Source organism: Carcharhinus amblyrhynchos, chromosome 1 (genome assembly GCF_965287045.1).
Source record: "Carcharhinus amblyrhynchos chromosome 1, sCarAmb.v2.hapA, whole genome shotgun sequence".
Classification (NCBI taxonomy): Eukaryota; Metazoa; Chordata; class Chondrichthyes; order Carcharhiniformes; family Carcharhinidae; genus Carcharhinus; species Carcharhinus amblyrhynchos.
In genome coordinates this window covers 104,629,534-104,655,348 of record NC_137324.1, presented here as the reverse complement: position 1 = coordinate 104,655,348, position 25,815 = coordinate 104,629,534, and the positions used below count along the sequence as shown (strand labels likewise).

The 25,815-nt window shown below is 40.1% G+C and overlaps 1 protein-coding gene and 1 non-coding gene across 3 annotated transcripts in view; one reads left to right on the top strand and one right to left on the bottom strand.

Moving 5' to 3' along the window:
* rab28 (RAB28, member RAS oncogene family) overlaps positions 1–25,815 on the bottom strand; it is a 145,409-nt gene that overhangs the window by 102,367 nt on the left and 17,227 nt on the right. For both annotated transcript variants that reach the window (XM_080190052.1, XM_080190042.1), the window contains exons 3-4: positions 24,802–24,890; positions 3,477–3,606 (exon numbers count right to left, since the gene is read on the bottom strand). In XM_080190052.1, coding sequence (XP_080046178.1) covers positions 3,477–3,606; positions 24,802–24,890 — 219 coding nt within the window. The remainder of the gene's footprint in view (positions 1–3,476; positions 3,607–24,801; positions 24,891–25,815) is intronic.
* LOC145351258 (U1 spliceosomal RNA) lies at positions 24,976–25,132 on the top strand. The gene has a single exon (XR_013888370.1). It is a non-coding gene; the product is annotated as a U1 spliceosomal RNA (small nuclear RNA).

The following is a 25,815-nucleotide window of genomic DNA, read 5'->3' as shown; positions in this document are numbered from 1 at the left end:
TTTTCAACTACAGTAGGCATCATTCACACCTGTGATCCAGCTATATCATTACCCAGGATCAACTATATTCCTGAAAAAGGTAATTTCTCTATTCCCCCCACCACTTCTTCTCACCAGACTCTCCAACCTAACCTTACATAATGGAATACTACTCTTTTAATCATGAATTCCACATACTACCCTTTTCTGGCAATATTCCTCTCGAACACATATCTCCTCATCCCTTATCATTAAAGAGCGACATGCTCCTGTATCTCTTAAAATCTTAATTTCTTTACATACTCCTCCTGGTACATGAGTAAACTTTACCCAAACAAGTAAATTCTTCGAAGAGATTTGTCACTTGCTTATCAACCAATCCCTGAACAGGTTGTACATCCTTTTGCACCTCTTTAGCTTCAACCATGATTTCCTTTACTACTTTAACAAATCCCACTAGCTGATCATGTTTATCCACATCTGTCTTCCCAGTGCTTTTTTTAAACCACCAATACTGCAAATCCATGTATTCAGCTTTATTAAATGAATACATTCCAAGGTTTCTTATTTTACTTCCATCCTTATGCATTTCCTTTTTAACTAGAGGTAAACTACCTTACTATCTCAGATGAGATCTCCTTTGCCCTTACCACCTCCGGATCTCTTTTCCCCAGTTTTTATTCCTCACAAATTGAAATTGACGTCGAAACCCAAACTTTGATTTATCAACCAACATATAAATCAGATGGGCAGAATGGCCTCCTTCTGTACTGTAGGATTCTATGATTCTATGAGATGCCATTTCTGTTGCTAATCTCGCAGTTTTAACCCTCCTCCACATGAGTTCTCACTACTTCGGGAAGTGAATTTTTAAACTCCTCCAAAGTAACTGTTTCCCTAAGAGCATCATATATCTGGTCTATTTTCAAAGCTCTTATCCACCTGTCAAAGTTACTTTTGTTTGATTCTTTCAAATTTTATATAGGTTTTACCTGGTTCCTTCCTCGGACTTCTAAACTTCTGTCTGCAGGCTTCCGGCATTAGTTCTTATGCACTGAAGATGGCATTTTTCACCTCATTGTAATTCCTAGGTATCTCCTCTGATAGTGATGCAAACATCTCACGTGCTCTACCTACCAACTTCGATTGAATCAGCAATACCCACGTGGTCTGTGGCCATTTTACTTGTTTAGCTACTTTCTCAAACGAAATGAAAAGGGCTTCTACGTCCTTCTTATCAAACCTTGGGAGCACTTAAACCTATTTAAGCACATCCCCAACAGACGTTTGACTACAATGGGTTGGTTCAACAACAGATCTTCAACGCTCATTGTCTTACAGACTTGTAGATTTTGATCCCGGAAAAGAGCCCCCAATTTTGTTAGGGTACTAGATCAAATACTGCAAGGTATATTGTGTGGATTAATGTCACTACTCTGAACTTTTACCTTTGCCTCTGCCAGTTTAGTTGCTGTTTGTTTTCAGTTCCAGTTTCTGAAGTTCAAAAACTTTCTCCTCTTGCTTTGTCTTTTTGTTCTGCAACTGTTATTCTTTCTTTTTCTTTTTGTTCTGCCAGGGTTATTCTTTCTTTTTATGCTGCAATTGCCTCTCTCTTTCTTTTCTTTCTAATTCAAGCTGTTTTCATTTGTAACTGAATTCTCACCTTTTCCAACACTTGCGACTGTATTTTTGGTAAATATGAATGCTGAGTTATCACTGCAATTAACTGCACCTTCCTCACCCTTCCAGGCATAGTCAACTGCAGACAGCCCCCGAATTCCAAAAGGTTTGCTTTAACCACCTTTTATAAACCACTCCAAGTGACTTCCTCCACACCCAGGAACAATTCCGCCACAGAAAGAGCCATTGTTCCACGACTTACTCCCTATTTAAACTAACTGAATGCAACACCTAAAAAAAAACAACAGATCATCAACAGTCATTGTGTTATAGTTCTTAATCCCGGAAAAGAGCTCCCAATCTTGTTAGTGTATGAGATCAGAAACCCCAAGGTATATTATGAAGTTAGAGTGACCCCAACTATTTGCTATTTCACATTACTGTGAGGATATGATGTTTCAAGCCAGACCCGTCTATTTGTCTATTGACAAACTAGAAAGTTTTCATCAAAACAAATGTTATTTAACAACACAGTTTAACTATAACAAATCAATTAGCTGAACATTTACCAATTAAACAACAATTGAACGTGACAAGGTACAATCCATAATGCCAACCTATCTTTATTAGTTCCAGTTTAAGCAATATTCCATAAAAGACTGGAACTAGGCTGAGAAGGTGAGAGAGACACAGAGAGGGACGGGGAGAGCGAGAGCGAGAGCGGGAGGGGAAGGGAGGGGAAGGGAGGGGAGGGGAGGGGAGGGGAGGGGGTGACGATGAGCGCGACAGTGTGACCGAGAGCCGGTGCGACTGACAGACCTATCTTCTGGCAGCCCCAAACAGCAACCACCACACACACATGCAGAGAGAGACACACGCACACGCAGAGAAAAAGAGAGAGACACACGCACACGCAGAGAAAGAGAGACACACACACACACGCAGAGAGAGAGAGAGACACACGCACACGCAGAGAGAGAGAGAGAGACACACGCACACGCAGAGAAAGAGAGAGAGAGACACACACACACACACACACGCAGAGAGAGACGCACAGAAGCAGATGTTGACACACACAGAGGTGCGCACACACTCACAGAGAAAGAGAGAGACACACACACACACACACACATGCATGCAGAGAGAGACGCACAGAAGCATGTGTGCACGCAGAGGCGCACGCACATGCAGAGAGAGACACACAGAAGCAGACGCTGACACACGCATGTAGTGACACACACAGACTTCTTGCTTCTTACAGAACCAGGCAGAAATTGACTGTTTAAAGCACTGTGCCTCTTGCAGGCTTAGCTCCACCCATTAACACATGACTCTCTGTCAATCAATCAACCTAATCAAAACCCTATGTTGGAACCCCAAGTAAACTTAAATGCATTAACTCTGTTTAGACAAACCACCATTATCTAAAATCAGTCATTATCCTGCATTCTCAACATGTGAGCAGCCTGTTGCCCATATTAGTGGGCACCATGTAAAACAGAATTATCTTCTAAACATACCCCTTACAAGAAACATGATAAAAATAGGTTTCTTAAAGGCACAGTATCATCACAAGGTGCACAGCACAGTTAATCACAGCAGATGGATTTTATTATGAAGATATAGATTAACATATTTATAGTAGGCAATAATAAGCGTTTGCGTAACATGAACGGCAAGGTGGCACAATGGTTAACACTGCTTATCTCTGATGTAACAGACATGTTGAGTCATAAAACGTTACTGACTCTGGACTTCACATACTTAAAGGCATCAGATAATATTCATAGTGCAATGGTCTTAAAATAAATTTGTATGTTAACATTATCCACTATACAAAAAAAAAATTCTGCTAACTAAATAAATGAATTACTTACTTTTATTTCCAACTAATGCAACTGCAGGTTGTTGTTCGGACTCTTCATTTACTTTCTTCACTACAGCATACCAATCTTCAAGGTTTTCAAAGCTCTGGTAGTTTGTGATGTCATATACCAATAAGACACCCTGTGGGAGAGTGAAAACAATAAAACAGCACTTCAGTTACCTCAAAAGTCCCATCAGCATTAGCTTTGAGCGCAAGAAACATAAAACATAATGACCTATAAGTTGCACAAGTTGGCACAAGCAGTAAACCCAGTATGTTTTTATCAGGTTAATTATTTGATAAACTGCTCAATTCTGCAGGGCGGCACAGTGGCACAATGGTTAGCACTGTTGTGTCATAGCACTAGAGACCTGGGTTTGATTCCCTGCTTGTGTCTCTGTCTGTACGGAGTCTGCATGTTCTCCCTATGTCTGTGTAGATTTCCTCCGGGTTTCCTTTCACAGTTTGAAAGTCGCACTGGTTAGGTGCATTGGCCATTTTCCCTCCGTGTAGCCGAATAGGCACCGGCGTGTGGTGACTTGGGATTTTCACAGTAACTTTATATCAGTATTAATGTAAGCCTACTTGTGACTAATAAATAAACTTTTAACTTTTAGAATTATCATGGCCATCACTTGTTTCAAAGCACAGATCCTTCACTGTAAAATTGACTGTCAGTATACTAACAAAGACTTGTAAATAAAATCTTTTCATTAGATTACAACACTGGACACTGTCTTAGCAGTTTATTGTAGTGCAAAATATGGACATTGCTGATGAACAGACAGAAAAGTTATGTGACAGCTATGTCTCTAGTAAATCTGTCCCAATTTTCACCAGTAATTTCTAGATTCTTTTGATGGGTCATGAATTAATAAACACTGACTTATTTTCTAATTTGAGGGAAAAAACTAAAATTCCCAATAGTTTACTTAAAACAAATCATCCAGAGATGCATACAGATCATTTCTATAATGTAAACATGCATGCTAAAAATCCTTAATGTCTACTGTATCTCAGTAACAAAATACATATAATGATTGTAATAAACCATTCATAGCACATGAATGAAAATTTGGATTTTAGCATTAACTTCATATTTCAGTCAGACTTTAAACAACTTTGTAATACGTAATATAATGGAAGTGACATGCTACTTCAAACATGCATTTTAGCATTCAATATTTTTCAATGGAATTGATTAGTCATGAACAAAAAGGCAGCCAAATCATTTCAAGACTCAATCTCATCATACTTGATATGATAAACACAGGAATAGGAATAGACCATTTGGCCCTTCAAGTCTGCTCTGCCATTCAATAAGATCACGGCTGCTCCGTCTATCGTCTCAACTCCACCGTCCTGAATGCTCCCCCATTATGCCTGCCAATGCATAAGGAGAACCCCTCCCTCTTCCCACAAGCATCAAGGCTCTCTCCTCCTCCACTACCCTCCACCCCAGAACCACCACGGGAGTATTTCGGGCACTTTCCCCCTTCATTGGAAAGTCATCCCCTCCTCAACGGTATCAGCCCTTTCATCCCCCTCCTCAATGGTATCAGTCCTTCCACCCCCCCCCCCCCCACCTCCCTTTCAAACCCTCCACCCATTCAAAGGCATCAGCCATTTCACTCCCTCTCCCCTTCAACGGTATTGGGCCCTTCAAACCACCCCCTCCCCCCTTTAAATGGCAATCATTTTTCCATTCCACCCCCCCCACTCTTTTCAAAATGGTGCTCCCAAGAGGGCTTGACCCCGGCACTGTCCCAGCACAGACCGGCTCTGCCAACCTGTCCCAGGAAGCAGTGCCAACCTGTGCTATGTCATTCTCCTCCCAGGGGTATACTTCCCTTGGTGCCTCCAGCAGGATCCCCTCAACTGATTGCCATTTCTCAGCGGCTATTGTAAACCTTGTCAACATGACATCACATTGGTGAGGATTGAATATTTAGTGAGGGGGATATGTACTACTGAGGTCTGTTTATAATATTCCAACACATTAAAATTTTTGTACATGAGTTTTCACCATCATCCAAAGCAGAAGAATTAACAGTTTTTTTTAATTCATTGGAGGGATGTTACTGCCCGTCCTTAATTGTCCTCGATAGGTGGTGTGCTACCTTCTTGAACTATTTAAGTCCATGTGGTGTACGGAGAGTGTTCCAGGATTTTGACCCAGCATCCGTGAAGGAATGACGATATAGCTCCAAGTCAGGATGGTGTGAAACTTGGAAGCCAAATGGCCTAATTCTGCTCCTATATCTTTTGGGCTTATATTATGTATAATCCATTAATTTCACTCCTAGTATCACTGGTATCACCCAAATATAGTATTTTCTTCTTAGCCAAGATGCACATGCAAGGACTATATAAAAGATGCATCCTGCTGATGGATTTTGTGTGAGCCATCCAAAACTTCATAAATAAGTTAATTTTTTGTCCCCAGAAAGAAATATAATCCCAGAACAATTCAATGAATATGGAGAGTTTCAGAAACAATAAGCCAGTTTTTATATAAAGTATGAGAGCTCTTTAATAACTCAATGTAGTTCCCACTGTTAATAGCAATATTTGATATGTTGCATGTTCACAGTTCTTATCGGTAGGGTGCTCTTTGTTTGCCTAAAGTGACTTTTTCAAAATTATTCCAGTTGATTTAAAGATTTATCTTCATATTAAAATAAGCCAATTTGCACCAACATAATGGCTTAGGTTATCCAGTAGTGTATGCAGGTTTTAAAAATCAGCCAAAGAATTGAAGAACTTTTTAAGCTCAAGATGAACATTAATCAAGTTATTGCCATCTGTCTTGTTGATTTAAAAAATATTGCTTCCTTCCCAGCAGCACTGTGCATGTAGCTACTAAAACTGCTTGATGGCTCACCATCATCAACACAAGGGGAATGAGGGATTTGTAATAAATTCGGGTCTTGCTTGTAATGCTTGCAAAAGAAAATATTTTTAAAAATTGTACTGAAAGCCAGCCTGTCCACAAAACTATCACGCCCCTTTTTATGAAAATAATGGGCATGGTAATTTTCCATCGAACCCATTAGAAAACTCTCTTTAAAGCGCATGTTTTTTTATGTGACAAAGGTAAGAGCAGATGCATTTTTAAAGGTTATATTAAAAAATATTTCATTTACTAAGAAATGGACCAGTACACTACAATGAAACTGACAACAGGCTCAATACAGTTTCTTCCTTAAATAATTTTCTGCAATTTAGAAATCAGGTTATTCACAGGTAGCAGACTAAACATTTTGTGGAAAACCTATTTTCTGATGTTAAATAGAAATTCAGCATGGACACCACATCCCACCCAACTCACATGCACCCACCACCTAATTTCTACTCGTCACCCCAACACATAAAACCTTCCCCTTCCTCACATAATCCACCCCCTGCCACAAGTAACAGCCAGACACACACACACACCCCATTTTAATAACCTCAATTCTACTTTTGTCATAATCATGTTGGAATGTTTAGTCTCCCACTACAAAAATGTTACTACACTCTATCTTTCCAATTCCCATTCGATGAAGGGTCTTTTGTGATACTGTTTGCCAGTGCAATTCAAAAACATCCAGTTGGTCCAAAACAAGATAAAAAAAGAACCAATACAGTACTATTTTTTTCTAGTGGTCCAGTAAAAGACTGACAGTTAAACATTATAATTCATAAAAGGGCTGCAATGTTCAACTCCCCAAAGGATATTTTGTCCATTTATGCTTAATTAAGGATACACAGTAGTACAGAAAATTTTTTTTGCCCTAAGGAATGGTAGTATTAACTGCCTCTTAAATAGACATTCACAGTATTTAACTGCTTCTAAGTTTCTCCTACTCAGTGAATTCTCTATTTTATGTTTTTAAAAAGTGACTGAAAGCTTTGACTCACAATAAACCAATTTAATTAATGATGTACGTTGATCAAGTTTGCATTTTCTCCAACTTAGTGTATTTCAATTATTCACTTTTTACACATAGAGAAAACATTTTTTTCTGCATGGAAAATGCACTATGAAATAGGATCATGAATATCATAGCCTATTCTTACATAATTTGTTTTTTCAGATAAAAGTCAGATACAGGATGTAAAGGATCACTTAAATCAGGGAAATTAAGAACATTCAAAGATTGCACTGGAGTGCTGTTTTGGCCGCCATTAGAATGCTTAAATTGGGGGTCACGTGATGGGAGTGCAGAAATAGCTGCGCTTCCATGAACTTCAGCTCTGGCACCAGTCAGTCAGCAAATAGTGAGATAAAAGAAAGGATTTACACAGCTCGTAACTACCTAATCCGGGAGTGAGAACTCCATATTATGTCTTTGGAAGATTTCTGGTTAAATGTTGGTGACAAAATGCTGAGAAATATTAATAAGATCATTGACAAAAGAGAGCAGTCAGAAGTAACTGGGGTGAAGCCAACTCCTCAGTACAGCAATTTAATGAAAGAACAGACTCTTCATCCACCACCCTCAGGAGCATTACAGCTCATGACTACTAATACTGTTAAGGTCATTGCTCATGTAGAACTGCAGAATACCTGCAAACAGTTTGATGAAGCAGGGGAAAGAATTGTTACTGTCGCAAATGCAACTTCCTCCGTGAGGCCTGCTTACAATCCTTGGAAAAGCAGCTACACGGTATGTCAAAATTCTTTGATGATGTGGAGAACTGAGGCAAGAGGAAAAATGTCTGGATCATCAGTTTGCCAGAAGGAGCTGAGGGTAAGCTCCCAGTTAAATTTTCTGAGAGTTGACAGACATGTTTCCTTAATTTAGAAACGAAAGCAGGGTGAATTTAGTTAGAAAGGGCTCATGTCTCAGACCTTGGGACAATCAATGACCACAACCTATAATTATGTGCTTTCATAACGTCAAGGATTGGAGGCAGTTAGACATGATGAGGCCTTGTTCTATGATGGAGCGAAAGTCTCTTTTCTGCAAGACTTCTCAGCGACGATACAACAAAGGAGCAAGGGTTTTGATGAAGTTAGAAGACAACTGAAGGCCAGTAGAATGCAATATGCCCAACTACATCCTGCTGCACTGAGGGTGACATTCAACTTCGACAAATCTATAAAGATGCTTGACAATCTGGCTAAAGCCATTGTTTTTGTGAATACGATGTAGACTGCGTTTCATTGTAAAATCTGGGCTCTATCCCTTGTCATGTACAGGTTTATTTGGAATCACAAGCGTTCATAGCACTACTCTTTCATCAGATGACTCTACTAGGTATGGGGGAGAGCACCAGGGTATGGTGTTGAGACAGAATCAGCCATGATCATATTAGATAGAACTGGCTCAAAGGATCAAATGATCTAATCCTGCTCCCATTAAACAAGTGAAAGAAATGACTGAATCTTAAAAAAAAAGCAAAATCAATAGCGAGGAGGAATTAAACCAGAGGAAAAAAAATCAGATTAAAGTTACAAGCAAGGGAAAGACAATTAAGGGAAGAAAAATCAGAAGATGGCATAATTATACAGAAAGTGGAAAGAAACCAGTGTAATACTTACTTCCAGACCAATCCAGGTAATTATTGCATAGTTACAGCAGAGGAGAAAATTCAGCCAGTCATGTCTGTGCTGGCTTTCTGGAAGAACTTCCAAATCCCACACCAATACCTTTTCCCCATAGCTATGCCAATTGTTTTGCTTCTGATAATTATCCAATTAAATCTTCCTCCGCTATGTTTTTAGGTACTGAATGAACGAAAACATTTTTCCTCCTGTCACTACTGCTTCTTTTGTCAATAACCTTAAATTAGTGTTCTCTTGTTTAACATTTCTGCCAATGTGAACAGTTTCTCCTTCTGCCCAGATCTCCAATGATATTGAAAATCTCTCTCAGATCTTCACTTAACTTTAATACAAGAACAGAAAATACCGGGGGGAAAATAACCCAGCTGATTACACAGCATCAGTGTGGCGACAGAAACAAAGTTAACATGGTAGGTCAGTGATATTTCATTAGAACTGGAGAAGTTAGGGACGCATTGGATTTTAAGCAACATGCAGATGGAACAAGGGCAAAAGGAAAGCCTGTGATAGACTGGGCAATAGGAGAGGGAGAGAATGACTGAAAAGTTAGTCCTCCAGAGCCAAAGGGAATGGAGAAGTGGTAAAAACAAACAAACAATATGCCTATAATCAGGCATGCTGCTGACTGAAACAAGTAGAGAATAGAAAACGAAATGTTGTACAAAGTTTACAGTCTGAAATGAGGGCGGCGGGGGGGTGGGGGGTGGAATAGTTACAGCAGGAGAGAAGATTCAGCTGCTCATGTCCTTGGGCACACATGGGTGGCATAGTGATTAGCATTGCTGTCTCACAGCACCAGGGACCCCGGTTGAATTCCGGCTTCAGTTGACAGCTTCATTCTCTGCGTCGGTTTCCTCCCATACTCCAAAGATGTGTGGATTAGGCAGATCGGCTAAGATAAATTGTCCCTTAGTATCAAGGGGATTACCAGGGTAAACACATGACGATAGGTCTTGGGTGGAATTGTCGTCGGTTCAGGCTCAATGGGTCGAATGGCCTCCTTCTACACTGCCATGCCCTCTAACAGTTTCCACAATTGGATAACGTACGCAAGATGATGTATTGGGTGCTTATGATAAAGAGATAGCAATAATCATGGGTGATTTTAATCTACAATTAATTTAATCTACAATTTAATCCTGAGGATTCTATAGAATGAATCCTCAGGAAAACTACAATATCTCAGAAGCACTGTTGTGGAAGGTTGCAAGATAGAACAGATGTGGCACTTGCACAGACTGTTGGGTATGAGAAAATGTACTCGAGGTAGTTGTGAGTGTCAGTGGGCTATTAATAAATATTAGTTGATAGTCTATCACCAGAAGTGGAAACAGAGAAATTAAAGGAGGGGGAAGAGAAGAAACTGAATGAAGGATAGAAATTGGAAGCAAAATTCAGGAAGTTTTCCAATTCAGGCAAGAACAGAATATGATATACCAGAAAGAGTTGAGGGGGTCGCTGCAAAGTTCATCACCATCCACCTCACATTACTTCCTAGTGAGATGCAATCCACCAATTTTGAAATAGCACCCATTACACCAAAGTTTAAGTCATTATCATTCAAGAAAAGCAGTGGTCCTAACATTGACCCCTGTGAAACCTTACTATATACATGAATGTAGTACACAAAAATAACCCTCCCACTTAGTTTCCTGTCGCCTCATCAACTTTGTATCATGCAGCCACTGTCCCTTTTAAACTTTTCTGACAAGTCTGTTATCAAGCACTTTTATCAAAAGTCTTTTGGAAGTTCATGTGGACAATATCAACTGCATTACCCTCATCAACCCTGTAACCTCATCAAAAAAACTTAAGAAAGTTAATTAAACTTGATTTGCCTTTAATATATAAAGTAGGAGCAGATGTAGTCCATTCAGCTCCTCGAACTTGATCTGCATTCAATCAGATATTTTTGTATTTCATGTTCAACATTTCAATCAGCTCCGATAACCTTCAATTCTCTTGCATTATACCTTCACCTTAAAAATATTCAATGACACAACCTGCATTGCCTTCTGAGGCAAAGTGTTCCAAAATCTCTCAGCCCACAGAAAAAAATTCTCCTCACCTCTGTCCTAAAAGAGCACATCCTAATTTAATTTCCCCTAGTTCTGGACTCTTCCACTAGAGAAAACATCCTTTCCATGTCCACCCTGTGAAGACCATTCGGGTTCTTATATACTTCAATTAAGTCACCCCTCACTCTTCTAAACTCGAAAGGAAGCAAGCCCAGTCTGTCCACCTTTCCTCAGAAGACAATTTGGTCATTCCAGGTATCAATCGAGTAAATCTTCTCTGAATACCTGCAATGCATTTACATCCTTCCTTATTTAAGGAAGACCAAAACTGCTCGTATTATTCAAGATGTAGCATCACCAATGTCCTGTATAACATCCTTGGTTTATGTTCAATTCTTCACGCAAAAAGGATAGCATTTCATTAGCCTTCTTAATTACATATAAACTTCTTTGTGGCTTATGCACTTTTTAGTATAGACAGAGCTAAATGTTTGTTCGTTGTATCCCATATTTCTTTCTCCTGATTAACCTTTTAGTCATTCTCTGCCATCCTTAGATTCTAACCAATCATCTGACCTGACACTCATCTTTGTACAGTTGGGCTAGGGTAGCTTTATTATTAAGTTTGATGCTTTCCTCAACTTCTTTAGTTAACCATAGTTGGCAGGTCCTCCTCTTAGAATTTTTCTCTATAGTAGAAATACACTTTATCTGAATATTCGGACATATCCCCTTAAACGTCTGTCACTGCTTCACTATTGATGAATCCTCTGGGCTCGTGTCCCAGTTTTCATGCCCACATAGTTGCCTTTATTTAATTTTAAAAAACATTCCTCTTCCTTTCAAATTGGATGTAAATTTAATCATAATGTGATCACTGCAACCTAGAGTTGCTTTCACTCTGAGGTCACTAATTAATCCTGTTATATTCTATAGTATCAAGTCTAATATAGCCTGCTGTCTGGTTGGTCCCAGAAAGTGCTGCTCTAAGAAACTATTTCAAAAGCATTCTATGAACTTCTGATTCAGACTAATGCCAAATAATTCTCACAGTTTATATGTAGATTAAAATCACCCATGATTATTGCTATCTCTTTATCATAAGCACCCAATACGTCTTCTTGCATACGTTATCCAATTGTGGAAACTGTTACAGGGCATGTAGACCAGTTCCGCTAGCGATTTCTTTCCCCTACTATTCCTCATCTTCACCAAACTGATTCTACATCCTGATCTCCTAAAACAAAGTCATTTCCAACTATTACACAAATGCCATCCTTGATTAATATTGATATTTGTCAATTATATTAATGATTTGGATGAGAATTTAGGAGGCATGGTTAGTAAATTTGCAGATGACACCAAGGTCAGTGGCGTAGTGGACAGTGAAGAAGGTTACCTGGATTGCAACAGGATCTTGACCAATTGGGCCAATGAGCTGATGAATGGCAGGTGGAGTTTAATTTAAATAAATGCAAGGTGATGCATTTTGGTAGACTGGATTAGGCAGGGAGGAAATGGCCGAGTGAGGGAATGGCCGAGTGAGGGAACCATAGTTCACAAAGGGCATTGAATGTCTTGTCAATAGGAAAAAGGAAGCGTATGTAAGGATGAGAAAACAAGGTTCAGTTGGGTCGTTTGAGGGTTACAAGGTAGCTAGGAATGAGGTAAAAAAAAAAGGGCTTAGGAGAACTAAGAGGGGGCATGAGAAATCCTTGGCGGGTCGGATCAAGGAAAACCCCAAGGCTTTTTACTCTGATGTGAGAAATAAAAGAATGACCAGGGTGAGGTGAGAGCCAGTCAAGGACAGTAATGGGAACTTGTGCATGGAGTCAGAAGGCTTAGGTGAGGCGTTGAATGAATACTTTTCTTCAGTGTTCACTAAGGAAAGGGGCCATGTTTTTCAGGATGAGTGATACAGGTTGATAGGAAAGAGGAGATAGATGTTCTGAGGGAAGATATATTTTGAAAAACCTGAGGGTTATTAAGTCCCCTGGGCCAGATGGGATACATCCTCGGATACTTTGGGAGGCAAGGGATGAGAGTGCAGAGCCTTTAGCTTTGATCTTTGAGCACTCACTGACCACGGAGATTGTGCCAGAAGACTGGAGAGTGGCAAATGTTGTTCCTCTCTTCAAGGAAGGAAATAGGAATGACCCTGGTAATTATAGGCCAGTTAGTCTTATTCCAGTGGTCCGTAAGTTAATGGAAAGGGTCCTGAGAGATAGGATTTATGACCATTTGGAAAGATGCAGCTTAATCCAGGATAGTCAGCATGGTTTCATGAGGGGTAGGTGTTGCCTCACAAATTTGATTGAATTCTTTGAGGAAGTAACTAAGTGTGTAGACGAAGGTAGAGCAGTTGATGTCGTATATATGGATTTTAGTAAGGCGTTTGATAAGGTTCCCCATGGTAGGCTCATGAAGTAAGTAAGGAGGTGTGGGATAGAAGGAAATTTGACCAATTGGATAAGTAACTGGCTGTCTCATAGAAGACAGAGGATGGTGGTGGAGGGAAAATTTTCAGACTGGAGGCCAGTTACCAGCAGTGTGCCACAGGGATCAGTTTGGGTCCTCTGCTATTTGTGATTTTTATCAATGACTTGGAAGAGGGGGCTGAAGGGTGGGTTAATAAATTTGCTGATGACACCAAGATTGGTGGAGTAGTGGATGAGGTGGAAAACTCTTGTAGGCTGCAAAAAGACATTGACAGGATGCAGAGCTGGGCCAAAAAATGACAGATAGAGTTTAACCCTGATAAGTGTGAGGTAATTCATTTTGGTAGGACAAACTTGAATGCGGATTACAGGATCAACAGCAGGGTTCTGAGGAATGTGGAGGAACAGAGAGATCTTGGGGTTCATATCCACAGATCTCTGAAGGTTGCCACTCAAGTGGATAGAGCCATGAAGAAGGCTTATAGTGTGTTAGCGTTTATTAACGGGGGTTTGAGTTTAAGTCATGGGGTTATGCTGCAACTACACAAGACTTAGGTGAGAGCACATTTGGAATATTGTGTTCAGTTCTGGTCACCTCACTATAAAAATAGGATGTGGGAGCATTGGAGAGAGTGCAGGGGAGATTTACCAGGATGCTGCATGGTTTGGTGGGTAGGTCTTATGAGGAAAGGTTGAGGAAGCTGGGGCTTTTCTCTTTGGAGCGCAGGACGATGAGAGGTGACTTAATAGAAGTTTATATGATGATGAGGGGGATAGTCTCTGAACGTCCACTCTATCTATTTCCTTGGGTGGATGTAGCTGTTACTAGGGGGCATAACTATAAGGTTGATGGTAGGAGATATAGGAGGGATGTCCGAGATAGGTTGGGGTGTGGAATGCACTGCCTGCTATGATAGTGGAGTCAGGCACTTTAGGAACTTTCAAGCGGTCATTGGATAGACACATGGAACACACCAGAATGATAAGGAGTCGGATAGCTTGATTTCAGGTTTGGATGTAGCTCGGCGCAACATCGAGGGCCGAAGGGTCTGAACTGTTCTATGTTCTATGAACCAGGGCAGGACTTATTCAGTTAATGGTAGGGTGTTGGGGAGATTTATAAAACAAAGAGTTCCTGAGGTCCAGGTTCATTGTTTCTTGAAAGTGGAGTCACAGGTGGACAGGGTGGTGAGGAAGGCATTTGGCATGCTTGGTTTCATTGGCCAGAACATAGAATACAGGGTTTGGGATGTCTTGTTGAAGTTGTACAAGACATTGGTAAGACCACACTTGAAATACTGTGTACAGTTCTGGTCACCCTGTTGTAGAAAGGATATTAAACCAGAAATGAGTGCAGAAAAGATTTACTAGGATGATACCAGGATTTGATGATTTGAGTTATAAGGAAAGGCTGGATAGACTGGGACATTTTTCCCCTCAAGCAGAGGTGGCTTAGGGGTGATCTTAGAGGTTCGTAAAATAGTGAGGGGCATAGATAAAGTAGATACTCAATATCTTTTCCCAAAGGTAGGGGGTATTTCTAAAACTAGAGAGCAGTTCCGCACTGAGTGCAGTTAATCAAATTGTGAACGTGGTAATTTGGTGAGTGTGGGAATTCAGTGCAAAAAGAGAGGAGGGAAACTGGAAAGTGACAGGTAAAAATCCATCTAACATAGCATTAAAAATATTCAATGACCCTGCCTCCACTGCTATCTGGCGAAAGAGAATTCCACAGCTAATGACCCACAGAAAAGAAATTTCACCTCATCTCTGTCTTAAATGAGACACCTTTTTTTTTAAGCTGCATACCTCGTTCTAGTCTCTCTCATAAGGGGAAACATCCTCTCAGCATCTACCTTATCAAGTTCTTCGGATCTTATACATTTCAATACGATTCTTTTAAACTCCAAGGGATACAGGGCCAACCTGTTCCACATGGGACAATCCTTTCACCCCAAGAGTCAAGTTGTGTAAGCTTTTTCTGAACTGCTTGAAGGGGCACTGCATGTCATTTTAGGTTCCACATTGTAGGAAGAAAGCTCAAGAGTACAACATAGATTTGCTAAAATTTTGCAAGATATAAGGAAGTACAAATACCAAAAAAGACTTGAAAAATAGGGGCTTTGTTGTTACAACAGAGAAGATCGAGGTGATATAGAGGTATTTAAAGGATTGGGGCAAAGAGATTTAGGAGAGAGTATAAGAAACATTTATTTAAAAACAGAGGGTTTTGAGGGGGCATGGGATCCAAGGGGCTGTTGCCTTGTGGATCCAGAACTGGCTTGCTCGCAGAAGGCAGAAAGTGGTTGTAGATGGGTCTTTTTCTGCATGGAGGTCAGTCACCAGTGGAGCGCCCCAGGGATCTGTTCTGGGACTCTTGCTGTTTGTAATTTTCATAAATGACCTAGATTGGTAAGTTTGCCGATGACACAAAGGTTGGTGGTGTTGCGGATAGTTTGGAGGGAAGTCAGAAGTTGCAGTGTGATACAGGTAGGATGCAAGAGTGGGCGGAGAAGTGGCAGATGGACTTCAACCCAGATAAATGTGTAGTGGTCCATTTTGGAAGGTCAAATGGGATGAAGAAGTATAATATCAAGGGTAAGACTCTTAGCAGTTTAGAGGATCAGAAGGACCTTGGGGTCCGGATCCATAGGACTCTTAAATCAGCCTCACAGGTAGAGGATGTGGTTAAGAAGGCGTATGGTGTACTGGCCTTCATCAATCGAAGGATTGAGTTTAGGAGTCAGGAGATAATGCTGCAGATTTATAAGACCCTAGTCAAACCCCACATGGAGTACTGTGCTCAGTTCTAGTCGCCTCATTGCGAGAGGAAGCTATTGAAAGGGTGCAGGGGAGATTTACAAGGATGTTGCCTGGATTGAGTGGCATGCCTTAAGAGGATAGGTTGAGGGAGCACGGTCTTTTCTCCTTGGAGAGACAAAGGATAAGAGGGGGCCTAATAGAGGTATATAAGATGTTGAGAGGTATTGATCGGGAGGATTTTCAGAGGCTTTTTCCCAAGGCTGAAATGGTTGCTACGAGAGGACACAGGTTTAAGGTGATGGGGAGTTGGTACAGAGGAGATGTCAGGGGTAAGTTTTTCACTCAGAGGGTGGTGGGTGGGTGGAATCGGCTGCTGTCGGTGGTGGAGGCAAATTCGATAGGGTCTTTTAAGAGACTTCTGGATGAGTACATGGACTTAATAGGATTCAGGGTTATAGGTAAGCCTAGTAGGTAGTGATACGAGCAGCGCAACTTGTGGGCTGAAGGGCCTGTTTGTGCTGTAGTTTTTCTATGTTTCTAGAATGGACTGTTAAAGATAGTAATTGAAGCAAAGGTCATAATCAACTTTTAAAAATAGATCAGAAATGGAGTGGGAAAAAAAAGGACATAAGAACTAAGTAATTAAGATTATAGTTAATGGAGGACAAAGGTTAATGTGAACTATTGGCCAAATAACTGGTTTCACATTGAATTTCTCTTCATGCTCTCCCTTTATGCCAGAATTCTATTTATTTTAATACTACTCGATATTCTGTCAGTCTTGGTGAACAGAGGAAATGTGAGCCTGAAAATAGGCGTGTGTATTTCAATGCGAGATGACATGGTAATATCATATGTTCAATTTTCCATCATTACAATTCAATTCATGCTCAGCAGTAATCATACAAAGAACAGTACAGGAACAAGCCCTTCGGCCCTCCGAACCCCTGTCGATCATGATACCTTAGCTAAACTGAAGAAAAAAACCTTTTGCCCTTTCTCGTTGTCCTTCTATTCCCTCCCTATTCACATACCTATCCAGATGCCTCTTAAATGTTACTAATATGTCTGCTTCCACCATCTCCTTTGGCAGCACATTCCTGGTACCCACCACTCTGTGAAAAACTCCCCCCGCACATCTCCCTTAAACTTTCCTCCACTTACCATGAACCTGTGCCCCCTTGTAATTGACACTTCCACCTTTGAAAAAAGCCTCTGACTGTCCAACCAGTCTATTCTTCTCATAACTGTGGAGACCTATATCAGGTTTCCCCTTAGCCTCTGTCTTTCCAATGAAAACAATCCTAGTTTATTCAACCTCTCCTCATGGTCAACACCCTCGAGGCTAGGCAAATCCTGATGAACTTCTTTGCACTCTCTCCAAAGCTTCCACATTCTTCTGGTAGTGTGGTGACCAGAACATAAGAAATAGGAGCAGGAGTAGGCCATCTAGCCCTTCAAGCCTGCCCCGCCATTCAACAAGATCATGACTGATCTGAAGTGGATCAGTTCCACTTTCTCGCTTTCTCCCCATAACCCGTAATTCCCTTGTCTATCAGAAATCTATCTACCTGTGACTTAAATATATTCAGCGAGGTAGCCTCCACCACTTCAACGGGCAAAGAATTCCAAATAATCCCAGAGTCTCACCACCCTTTGAGTGAAGAAGTGCCTCCTCAACTCTGATCTAAACTGCACCCCCCCCCCCCAATTATTTTGAGGCTGCGCCCTCTAGTTCTGCAATCCTTTCTAAGTGGGAAGAATCTCTCTACCTCTACCCTATCTAGCCCCTTCATTATCTTGAAAGTCTCTATAAGATCCCCCCTCAGCCTTCTAAACTCTAACAAGTACAGACCCATTCTATTCAATCTCTCTTCAGAGGCTAACCCCCTCATCTCTGGTATCAGCCTGGTGAACCTTCTCTGTACTCCCAAGGCCAATATATCCTTTCGCAAATGCGGTGACCAAAACTGCACACAGAACTCCAGTTGCGGCCTCACCACTGCCCTGTACAGTTGCGGCAAGACCTCCCTGCTTTCATATTCTATCCCTCTCGCTATAAAGGCCAACATTCCATTCCCCTTCTTGATCACCTGCAGACTGGGTTTTTGCGACTCGTGCACAAGGGCCCCCAGGTCCCTCTGCACTGTAGCATGCTGCAGCTTTTTGCCTTTTAAATAATAATCCCTCCTATTATCATTCCTACCAAAGTGGATAACCTCACATTTGCTAACATTATACTTCATCTGCCAGGTCCTCACCCACTCACTCTGCCTATCCAGATCTCTGCAGACTTTCCGCGCCTTCCACGCAATTTGCTTTTCCACTCATCTTCATGTCATCAGCAAATTTTGTTACCCTACACTCAGCCCCCTCCTCCAGATTGTTTATGTAAATGGTAAACAGTTGAGGCCCCAGCACTGATCCCTGCGGCACTCCACTAGTCACCAACTGCCAACCAGAATAGCACCCATTGATTCCAACTCTCTGCTGCACACAATACTCCAAATACAGCCTAACCAAGATTTTACAGAGCTGCAACATGATTTCTCAATTCTTGTACTCAATAACTTGGCTGATGAAGGCAAGCATGACATATGACTTCTTAGTCACCTCGATCATCCATGTCGCCACTTTTAGGGAACTGTGGACCTGTACATCCAGATTCCTTTGTGTGTTAGTGTTTCTGAGGATTTGCCTTTTACAGTATAATTCACACCTAGTTTTGATCTTCCAAAATGCAGCATCTCGCATTTGTCTGGATTAAACTCCATTTGCTATTTCTGTGCCAAAGTTTCCAATCTATCCACATCCTGTTGTATCCTCTGGTAATCCCCAGCACCGTCAGCAACTCCGTCAACCTAGTGCTTTCGGCAAACTTACTAATCAAGCACACCACATTTTCCTCAGATCATTCATATATATTACAAACAACAGGGATCCAAGCACTGATCCCTGCAGATCTCCACTCTGAAAAACACACTTCCACGTTACTCTGTGACTCCTATAACCAAGCCAGTTTTGTATCCATCTAGCCAGCCCATCCCAAATTCCATGTGATTTTAGTTTCATGGGACCTTGTTAAACACCTTACTAAAGTCCACATAAACTACATCTACAGCCCTTCCTCATCAATCACCTCTGTCACCTCTTCAAAAAATTCGATCAAGTTGGTGAGACGTGATCTTCCCCATACAAAACCATGCTGCCTGTTACTAACTAGTCCATTTTCTTCCAAATGTGCCTACATCCTATTCCTCAGTATCTTCTCCAAAACTTCCCCATCACTGATATCAAGCTCACTGACCTATTATCCCTGCTTCCTTTCTTAAACAAGGGAACAACATTGGCTAATCTCCAGTCCTCTGGACCCTCGCCTGTGGTCAAAGAGGATGTGAAGATCTTTGTTAGCTATTTCTTCCCTTGCCTCCCGCAATATCCTGGGATAGATCCCATCCGGCCCTGGGGACCTGGCTGCTTTAATGTAATTTAGGATACGCAACATTTCCTCCTTCAATATATTGACGTGCCCTAGAGTGTTCACAAACCTATCCCTGACCTCAACATCCGTCATGTCCTTCCTCCTTAGTTAAGGATCTCACTTCCTGTAGCTCTACACATAAGTTTCCTCCATAGTCCTTGAGTGGGTCTACTCTTTCTCTTGCTTCTAATATATGCATTAAAAACCTTAGGATTTTCCTTGACCCTGTTTGCTAAGGACATTTCATGGCCCCTGTTAGCCCTTGTAATTCCATGTTTAAGTTTGTTGCTAGTTTCACTATACTCCTCAAGGGCTTTGTCAATTTTTAGATGCCTAGACCTACTGTATGCTTCCCTTATAAAAACAAATATCTAGCAATGCTCTTCCCTATGGAAAGCTCCAGCATGTATCTCACAAGAAAAATGTATTTCTTTCTCCACCCCCCGGGGATCATATTATTTGAAATTTACACTGCGACATAATAAACAGGATTTTTGTGCACCTCCTTATGCTAAATAATTTGGGCTCACATTTTTGAATCACTTTCACAAGCAACTCCTAATTCCTCAAACCTTTAAGTGTGTCAACACTTGCTTACAGATCTAGACAAGCCTTGAGTAAGAATCTTGGGTAAATGAACAGAAAGCCCTGTTTGATAATTTCAACTACCGGAAGAATATCTCATTTGACACTCTTCAATACTGATACAGTATCACATCAGGCCTTCTTTAGCAGATTAAAAGTTGAAGTAAACGTATTAAACAAACAACTAATCAGCAAATAATTCAATATAATAGCATAAATTTACACTGGGAAATAATTGAATAAAGTTGATTTAAAAAATATAAATAGAGCTTTTAAAAACAAAATTCTTGAATCTTTCTTTGTTCTTCAAGAATATTAAACTCATCTAAGTCTCCGTTACAAAAAAAACAAATGGCCTGTAAATGAATATGCAAAGCATTATTTCACTCTAAATTTTAATAATAATACAGCCATTATCGAAATGTGGTTTTAGTTCCCAACAGCTTCCAAAGCTAACTTTTTCTGGAGGGAGAAGGTCATTTTTTAAAATTCATTTGTGTTATTTATTCATGGGTGTTACTGGCAGGCCAGCATTTATTGCCCATTTTGAGTCAGCCTTGAACTGAGTGGCTTGCTCGGCCATTTCAGAGGACAGTTAAAAGTCAACCACATTGTTGTGGCTCTGGAGTTACATGTAGGCCAGATCAGGTAAGGACAGTAGATGTCCTTCCCTAAAGGGTATTAGTGAACCATATGGGTTTTCCAACAATCAACAATGGTTTCACGGTCATCAGTATATTCCTAATTCCAGATTTTTTTGATTGAATTCAAATTCCACCTCTGCCATGGCAGGATTCAAACCCAGGTCCCCAGAACTTTAGCTGAATTTCTGGGTTAATAGTCTAGCAATAATATTACTAGGCCATCCCCTCCCTGATGAGAGTATATTCTGTATATTGATGTTCAAAGGTCTTTTGATAAAGTACCAAGTAATAGATTTGTTAGCAAAATTGAAACCCATTAAGATTAAATGGAAAGCGGTAGTGTGGACATAAAATTGATTAAGAAACTCTGAGGAGTGATGAACAGTTGTTTTACAGACTGGACAATAGAATACAATAGTGCTTCTACCAATCAGCATTAGGAGTCCCTCTATTTTTTCTTTGGATTGCAGAGACAATTTGTTCAAGTGTGTAACCCCTTTAAACTTTTTCCAGTGGTAATGCATATGCAGGAATTAGAAGAGACTGACATGTGCATGGCTTGTGCAGGGACATTTTGGTTTCTGGTTGACCAAGCAGCTTAAAATAAATATTGAATAGAATCACTTCTTTTGATACTTGTTAATTACCGTAGCCTAGATGTACAGGACATAATTTCAAAGTACTGTAGGCAATAGCACAAAAAACTTAAAGGAGGAGGCTGCAGACGTACCAGTGAACGGACAGATACGTGCCAGATTAATGCAGAGAAGTGTGCTATGATACGTTTTGCTTGGAAGAATGGGGGAGAGGTAATATAAATTTTAATTTAGAAGTGGTGCAGAAAAACGCCTCCAGAACGCTAAAACACAAATCTTTGAAGATGGCAGGACAACTTGAGAATACTGCAGACAAACAGGAGTTCATTAGCTTTATTAACAATAAACAGCGTGAATGAAAAGAAATTATATCTAATCTTTATGAGGCACTAATTAGACCTCAGCTGGATGTGGGCGGCATGGTGGCACAGTGGTTAGCATCGCTGACTCACAGCGCCAGGGACCTAGGTTCGATTCCCGGCTTGGGTCACTGTCTGTGTAGAGTTTGCACATTCTCCCCTTGTTTCCTCCGGGTGCTTCAGTTTCCTCCCACGTCTGAAAGACATGCTGGTTAGGTGGATTGATCTGAACAGGCATCGGAGTGCAGCAACTAAGGGAATTTCATAGCAACTTCATTGCAGTATTAATGTAAGCCTTACGTGTGACTAATAAATAATAAACTTCATGTTCCACCCTGGGTGCCAAATTTTAGGCATGATGTCACGACCTTAAAGAGAGAGTGCAGAACAGATTTACTAGAAAGTTACTAAAGACGTGCGATTTCAATTATGGAGCGAGACTGGAGAAGCTGGAACTGTTGGCTCAAAACAGAAAAAAAGTAGAGGTTGGACAGAGGTTTTGACCACAGCATCAGAATGCATGGATGTTCTGGGAGGTCACACAAGGACAGAATTTACATGAGCAAAGACTTAAAATTGAAAAACAAGTTGTATGATTAACCAGGGTACTTTATTCCATTGCTTCATGGCCTGTGGACTGAAAATTAATACAATATGCGATAAAAGAACAAGCAGAAAAATAAAACATAAGAACAGAAATAAAAAATTTGCAAGTGTAATGACAAAACACCCAAGTACACAGACATTTTTTTTTGAACAATGGAGCTTATATCAAGTATGTTCACCAGTGTAGCCTGACTTCTATGGTGATTTCTTTAGTCATTTACATGGATCATTCTATATTACATATTGACCAGCTAACAGTGAGTGAAAAAGATTACATCAGATGTGTGAAATTCAGAAATATTTTAAAATCACACATTATTTCTCAATATAGGGAGTTCGTATTCTGTAAGAATACTTTCTCGCATAAATATGGGGTGACTTAAAAATTATTTATTGCAAGAAATAAGTTTTTTTTAAAAGAGTGTATACAGCTTTTGCATTCTAAAGTTTATGCTATAAAATATGTAAATTTATTCAATAAATACATTTATTAGTATCATAAGTATACGTATATTAACATTGCAATGAAGTTACTATGAAAATCCCCTGATCGCCACACTCTGGCGCCTGTTCAGGTACACCAAGGGACAATTTAAATGGCCAATGCACCTAACCTGCATGTCTTTCGGACTGTAGGAGGAAATTAGAGCACCCGGAGGTAAACCATGCAGACACAGGGAGACAGTGCAGACACCGCACAGGAAGTGATCCATGCTAGGAATCGAACCCGGGTCCCTGGCGCTGTCAGACAGCAGTGCTAACCACTGTGCCACCATGCCACCCAAATCCATCTCCTAAATGAGAGGAATGAAAACCATGCTGGGAAAACTCAGCAGATCTGGCAGCATCTGTGGAGAGAGAAACAGAATCCAATATCACTCTTCTCCAGAACTTCTAAATGAGAGGGTGCAGTCACCTTTTTAGTTTGCACTATTCTGATGAAAACAGAGCAAATCGGCAGTGACATATTTTTGTGACTTTCAAACCTACTACTGTCAGCTGTAAGTAATGAAGTCAAAAATCACATTTACCAAAATCTTTGACATATGAACACCGCCTATTGGAATCCTGGGATAACATGGTGGCAAATACTGCTGCCTCACTGTGCCAGGAACCCGGGTTCAATTCCAATCTCAGGTGACAGTCTCTGAGGAGTTTGCACATTCCCCCCGTGTCTGAATGGGTTTTTTCCAGGTGCTCCAGTTTCCTCCCACAGTCCATAACTGTGTGCGTTGATTGGCCATGATAAATTGCCCCTTAGCGTCAGAGGATTAGAACCGTGGTGTTATGGGGATGGGATCTGGGTGGGGTTGTTTTTAGTGCAGGCTCAATGGGCCAAATGGCCTCCTTTTGCTCTGAAAATTCTATGATTATTATGCAGAAGTGCAAGAAATTCAGCACTGAATATTACTTAACAAGCTTATCTTGTGTTTTCAATTCAAGAAGATAAAGTCAGTCTTGAGATAATTAGAACAAAACTAAATGTTAAAATCTGTTATTAAATGTTAATTCAATGCACTCATTCTTAAAGCAGCATTTACATTACTTTTAGTTTTATATTTTAAATGTACCACTTTGAATTTTAGATTTTGCACCAAGTGCAACAGCATTTTTCGGTTATATGATTAAATGATGCGCAAAAGTTCAATACAAAAATTACTCTGTTCCATCACAGCAAAATACTGTTGTACTCAATGCAAAATCTAAAATTCAAAACGGTACATTTAAAATATAAAACTAAAAGTAATGTAAATGCTGCTTTAAGAATGAGTGCATTGAATTAACACTTAGCAGCAGATTTTAAATTTTAATTTTGTACTAATTGTCTCATCATAAGAGTGACTTTATCTTTTTGAATTGAAAACACAAGATCAACTTGTTAAGTAATAGTCAGTGCTGAATTTCTTGCACTTTATTTAAGTACATATCATCTGTTTAAGTACAAAGAGTATGAGAAATATGTAGGAGGCAGCTGCATTATACATGGATCTCCATATACAACCTAATATTCTTTACAGACTATACTCATGAACATTGTCCAATTTAAAAGCACGTCTACAAAATTCACCTATCTTGCTGTTACTATACTTTTGCTTTATTTATGCAATACTCTGGCCTAACACAATCCCTATCAAATTCAAACTATTTCAAGAATATTTCTTCCAATGAAGGGCATAATGCATATCCCAGACCATTTATATCAAACACTATTATTTTAATGCTTTACATCCAGATATCATAACCTTATTTTAGTATTAAAAAAGATATTTTTAAAAAAATTACGTTCTCACCTGAGCTCCATAGATGTATTTGTCCAACATCTTTCCTCCTATTGTTTGTCCACCAATATCCCAGACTTGCAATGTAACATTTAAATTTCCTGCACAAGAGATGAATACACTTCTAAGTTGTACATGAGCTGGCACAACTGATGTTACAAATACAAAAGCAAATGATTTCCGTTAATGTTCCTGTGGTTTAGGAGTGAAACCATGATCAAGTAGGTGGTTCGTCCAGGACGAGGCTAGCCCATTGTACTTCGGGTTTGCTGACGCCTGCAACATCCCCAAATACGGGATACTCGACTGCAAAATTTGTAGCAGTGTTGAAGTAGCATCAACATTTTGGGCAGAGTTGCTTTGTTGTGAATGCTTGATTGGTATATTCAATACAAAAGCTACACAGAAAACATGAAGTCTAACTACTAAATGTATATGAATGAATACCACACAAGGAAGATGCCATTTATTTTGCCTCATCCCCTGAAAGAATTTCATCTTAAAACCATGCAAATAGTTTAGACAATATCCAACTAAGGAGTTAGAAAAGAACCTGGACCTCAAGTGTACACTTAAATTAATTAGAAAATGAATGTAATAATATTCATAACTACGTTAATTTCTGAAATACGGACTGACCAAGATCATTATTTAAAAGTTGGTATCACATTTTTCAGTAGTTTTCTTGCGGCTGCTACAGTCAACAAATTAGAGAGCAGGCATTCATCTAATACATTCTAGAGATCTTTCTGGGACAGCTTCAAGGACAGTCTCTCTTCTCCATCACTATGCATTACAGGAAGAAAGTGACAAATAGTTGCAATGGAGGAAATAAACAAAAATCAACAAATTTTACATTGCATTTAAAAAAAATCTAGGCCAACACACTGACCAGTTCATACTGGGCAGAATTTAAAACCACCACTGGGATTTAGCAATAACCTTGTAAAATATTTTTGGCAGAACTCTTAACACTATTTTAAGTGTCAAAAGCCAAGGAGGGAACTCAAACATTATTTTGGCTAT